Genomic DNA, 4,203 nt, shown 5'->3' with positions numbered 1-4,203 from the left:
CCCCTCAGAGTGAGCGGCTCAAACCCCCAGTGCACGACCATTCCCACCTGACAAGCAGATCTTGTGCCTACTTGAGGGCCGGGGGCGTGGGCGAGTGTGTTGTCTCTTAGGAAACACGCCCGGGCAGGGACAAAGCTGGGCTCGGCCCCAGGGCCCAGTGACTCTCCTGTCTGGTGTCTGAAGCACGGGCTTTTTCGGGGAGACCTCTTGCTTTCAAATCTGGACCGGCTGAAAGGCCCCCAGCTCTGCCCTCTGACCAGATCCTGACCTTGAAAAGGACTGAGGCCGCTGGGCTGCTTTGCATGTGGCCTGTGGCCCTTTCTGGGTTGTGTATGGGTCCTGACCACCCCCTTCCATTGGTCATCAGCCCCACCCACCTGTCCTTGGGGAGGGCCTTCCCGCCAGGTGGGCCCTGGCTCCCATCCGACAGGGGAGGGCTGGGTGCTGCGGGGCGTCTTAGCATAGGAGGGAGATTGGGAAGTGAGGTGGGCCAGACCGGAGGCCACCCCAGACACCAGTGCTACCTGGCAGATCCCTCTAGACATGCCCAGCAAGTGACCCCAGCTCTTGGCTGTGGGTGGCCTTGGCTCTCTGCTGGCTGCTAGGACTTCCCTGGATGGCAGTGGATCTGCCTTGGTGCCTTGCGACCCATTCTGGGTCAGGGTTGCCAGAGGGCGGCCTCCATCCTACTGCTGGGTCGCTGGCCTTCCCTCGGGACTGTCCCCCACCTTGTTCCCATGCTCTGGCATCCTCAGCTGGGACACGAGGGCAGGAAGTGACTGCTTCCAGTGTGAACACCCCACAAGGAGCACCCCGGCACCTGTCCTGCCGCCGGCACCCAGCCCTGTGGCGTCTCCCCTCCTGTCTCCCACCCTCAGCCCCAGCGTGGCCCCCATTGTCTGAAGCAGGAGTACCTACTTCTCTTCTTCTTAAATAGAATTCAAAAATAGGGTCCAACTTAAAAGCCAGACCACATGCCTGCAGGGAACCCTCCCTCCCTGGTCTCCTCCCCCCAGCAGCCCAGGCCCAGCCACTGTCACCTACGGCTGCCAGCTGCACGGGCTTCACCCCACACGAGGCCGTGCGAGTTACCTGGAGCTGCCGTGTTTCCAGCAGAGCAGCGCACACGGGGCCCTTCGTGCAACGCAGATCGTCCTCGCTGTCCCGAAGGCCAGGGCTCCATCCTGGGCCTCGTGGCTGAGGCCGGGCGTGGTCAGGCCTGGCTCCTGGCGGCTCCTAGGAGAAGCACTGTCATTCTCCAACCACAGGGACCAACTCTGGCGGCCTGTTCTGTAGACACGCTGCAGGATGGCGTCCGATAGGGCCTCCGGTGCCCGCGGCAGGCCGGCGCGCTCGCACACGGCACCGCTTCCTGGGGACGCCTCCTTTTGCTTGCGTTTCGTTGCGAATGTGACTGTCTGTCCAGAAGCGAGGCTCCTGGAGGTTCATGCCGACCTGGTGGTACTGGGCCTGTGCCCACCTCTGGAGCGTGCCCTAGAGCCAGTACGCCACACAAACTGTCTGTCCCCCGACCACGGGGCAGGGACCACTCAGCCCGATAGAGGCGTTAAAAGGACCCACTGCTCTCTGGCCCGCTGTGGCTTTGTGACAATCGGGTGTTCTTCGAACACAGTGCTTTCACACCTGTGGGGTCACACCACGGATCGCCTTTGGCGTGCGGGTGTCCTTCCATCCGGTGCTGCTCAGTGGCGGCCGCTTCAGTGGTTTCTGTTTTCTTGTTGGGACAGGCGCAGCCCTGTGGAACCTCCTGTGGCTGTGGGTGGCATCGGGCTGTGTCCGCTCACCTCCCACCCCCAGCCCTGAGCCGGGCAGCCCTGCACACACGCCATCCCAGCCTGTCAGGTGTGCCCGCCTCGTGCCCCGCCTGGGTGTCGGGCTCCCTGGCATCTTCGCGGCCCCCACCCCCAGCTGTGGGAGGCAGAGACGTGGCTCAGTGTGGCTGCCCGGCTCGGAGATCTCGTGGTCTCCACCTCAACTGTTGTCCTCCCTGGACCTTGTGGCTGTCTCTGGGGCCAGCGCGCTGCGCCCCTTGCTCCACCCGTCAGCCTCCGCAGGTCGGGACCTGCCTGGAGGGGCACTCGGAATCCTGGGCGCGTGGGCAGGCCTGGCCCCCGCCAGCTCCCAGACGGCCGGCTCTCGGGGTCGAGGCAGCGGCTGCTGCTTCCCAGGGCTGCTCACCGCTGTGTCCTCCCTCTCCGTTCCAGGGCTTGGCTATGACCCGTACAACCCGGAGCTGCCCAAGCCCCCCGCACAGAGGGAGAATGGCGTCCTGGGCAGAGGGGACGAGCCCCGCTCGGACATCCTGGAGCTGGAGCTGGTCAACCAGGCCATCGAGGCCGTGCGCTCCGAGGTGGAGATGGAGCAGCGGCGGTACCAGGAGCTCCTGGAGACGGCCCGTGAGCACATCTCAGCCGAGGTCCCCGCCCTGGCGCCCCACGGCCCCGCCGCCGGCCTGGACGAGGACACGTTTCCCCTGTCCTTCGAGTACAGCCCTGGCGGCTGTGACCTGTTGAGCCCCAACGCCGGCTACCAGCCCACCCCGCTGGCTGCCCCAGCCGAGGCGGGCAGCAAGTACTCGCTGGCCGCTCTGGACCGGGCTCAGGGTCACGGAGGAGGGGGCAGCAGTGCCCTGGAGTATGTCCCAAAGGCAGTGAGCCAGCCCCGGCGGTATAGCCACCCGGTGTCCAGCGGCAAGTACGTGGTGGATGACTCGAAGCCGTCCACAGACCTGGAGTATGACCCGCTGTCCAACTTCTCCGCCCGGCTGCTCGGCGGGGCCAGCTCCAGGGATGGCCGGGCCCCCAAGCGGCCTCGGGGCTCCCGCGGCAGCAGCGAGCCCTACATGCCCGTGCTCAAGAAGCCCTGTGACCCCTTTGGGGGCTGCGACGCCCGGTTCTCCGACTCAGATGATGACGCTGCCACGGCAACAGGGAAACAGCCTGTCACCGCCAGTCCCCCGAGGGCCCAGGCAGGGGCCGAGAGCAAGGGCCCCAAGAAGCCAGGCTCCAGGGAGAGCCAGGAGCCTGAGGACGGTGGCCTGCGGGAGACCAAGGAGATGGCCGTGCAGTACGACGTGGGGGACCTCGGGCAGCCTCCCAAGGGCCCCGGTGGGGCGTCCCCGGCCAAGCCTGACTTCCCGGCCATCGCCTCGCAAGAGCACAGTGGCCCCAAGGAGGGGAAACCCAAGAAGAAAAATGGGGTGCCGCCGGTCCCCGGCCCTAGGGACAGTGGCCGGAAGACAGACAGGGGTGAGGACAGAGAGCATGGGAAGCTGGCCGGGAAGCCCTGTGCCGGCAAGAGGGGCCCGCAGGCTGGCAGCCACCAGCGCAAGGGGGAGCGGCCCCAAGGGACCAAGAAAAAGCCATCTCTGGCCACCTCAGTGGCCAGCTCAGGGAAAGGCCGGCCTGACCGGCCGGGGTTGCAGCCAAGCCCCACGCGTGGGGATGCCCCCCAGCTGCCAGACAGGACAGGCGGGAAGGCCCCGCCGGGGAAGCTGGCGGAGCGGAAGGCCTGCTCACTGGACGAGGGCGCCTCCCAGGCTGCCCCGAAGCTGCCGAGGAGGACCCTGAGCCACGTGGACCTCTTCGGGGATGAGAGCGAGGACGAGGAGCCAGGGCCCAGAGCGCCCGGACTGCGGGCCCCCGCCCTCCCCAGCCTCAGCTCCAGCTCAGACTCGGACTCGGACTCCAGCCTGGGCCTCGTGGCCACACGGGGGCCACACAAGCGCCTCAAGGCCACCCCGCCCCCCTCGCCTGGCCGGGCCTCCCCCTCGTCCTCCCCCTCATCCTCGGGGGCGGGCACAGACGTGGACTACGCAGCCCTGGAGAAGGAGGTCGACTTCGACTCGGACCCTATGGAGGAGTGCCTGCGCATTTTCAACGAGTCCACCTGCGTCAAGACGGAGGATAGGGGCCGGCTGGCCCGGCAGGTGAGCGCCCGGGGTGCTGGCTACCCTCCAGCGTTCCCCTGTGACCGGCCGCCCAGCGCCGAGACGGAGACGGCTCTTCCCTCGTCCAAAATTCAGGAACCCTCGGTGGCTGCCTGCTGCCCCCCTGCACCTTGTCCAGAAAGAGGACGCTGGCTCCCAGCCCGCCCGGTGGGGTTCCGGCCCACCCGGGGCTCCTGTGCAGCATCTGAGAGCCGCAGGATGGGGTACTGGGTACCCCCGGGGCCCTTCCCCTC

At 67.2% G+C, this 4,203-nt stretch overlaps 1 protein-coding gene across 1 annotated transcript in view; it reads left to right on the top strand.

Annotated features, from left to right (window-relative positions):
* Nucleotides 1-1,615: 1,615 nt before the first annotated feature.
* Nucleotides 1,616-4,203, top strand: part of REXO1 (RNA exonuclease 1 homolog) — a gene marked incomplete at its 5' end in the record, with an annotated part of 14,608 nt that continues 12,020 nt past the window's right edge. Inside the window, 2 exons of the mRNA XM_023538105.1 lie at nt 1,616-3,949; nt 4,046-4,201. Of these exons, the coding sequence (XP_023393873.1) occupies nt 1,616-3,949; nt 4,046-4,201 (2,490 nt within the window). The remainder of the gene's footprint in view (nt 3,950-4,045; nt 4,202-4,203) is intronic.

Source organism: Pteropus vampyrus, unplaced genomic scaffold (assembly GCF_000151845.1).
Source record: "Pteropus vampyrus isolate Shadow unplaced genomic scaffold, Pvam_2.0 Scaffold212, whole genome shotgun sequence".
NCBI lineage: Eukaryota > Metazoa > Chordata > Mammalia > Chiroptera > Pteropodidae > Pteropus > Pteropus vampyrus.
Note: the sequence above shows the minus strand (reverse complement) of the source record. Positions and strands in the feature narration are given on the sequence as shown.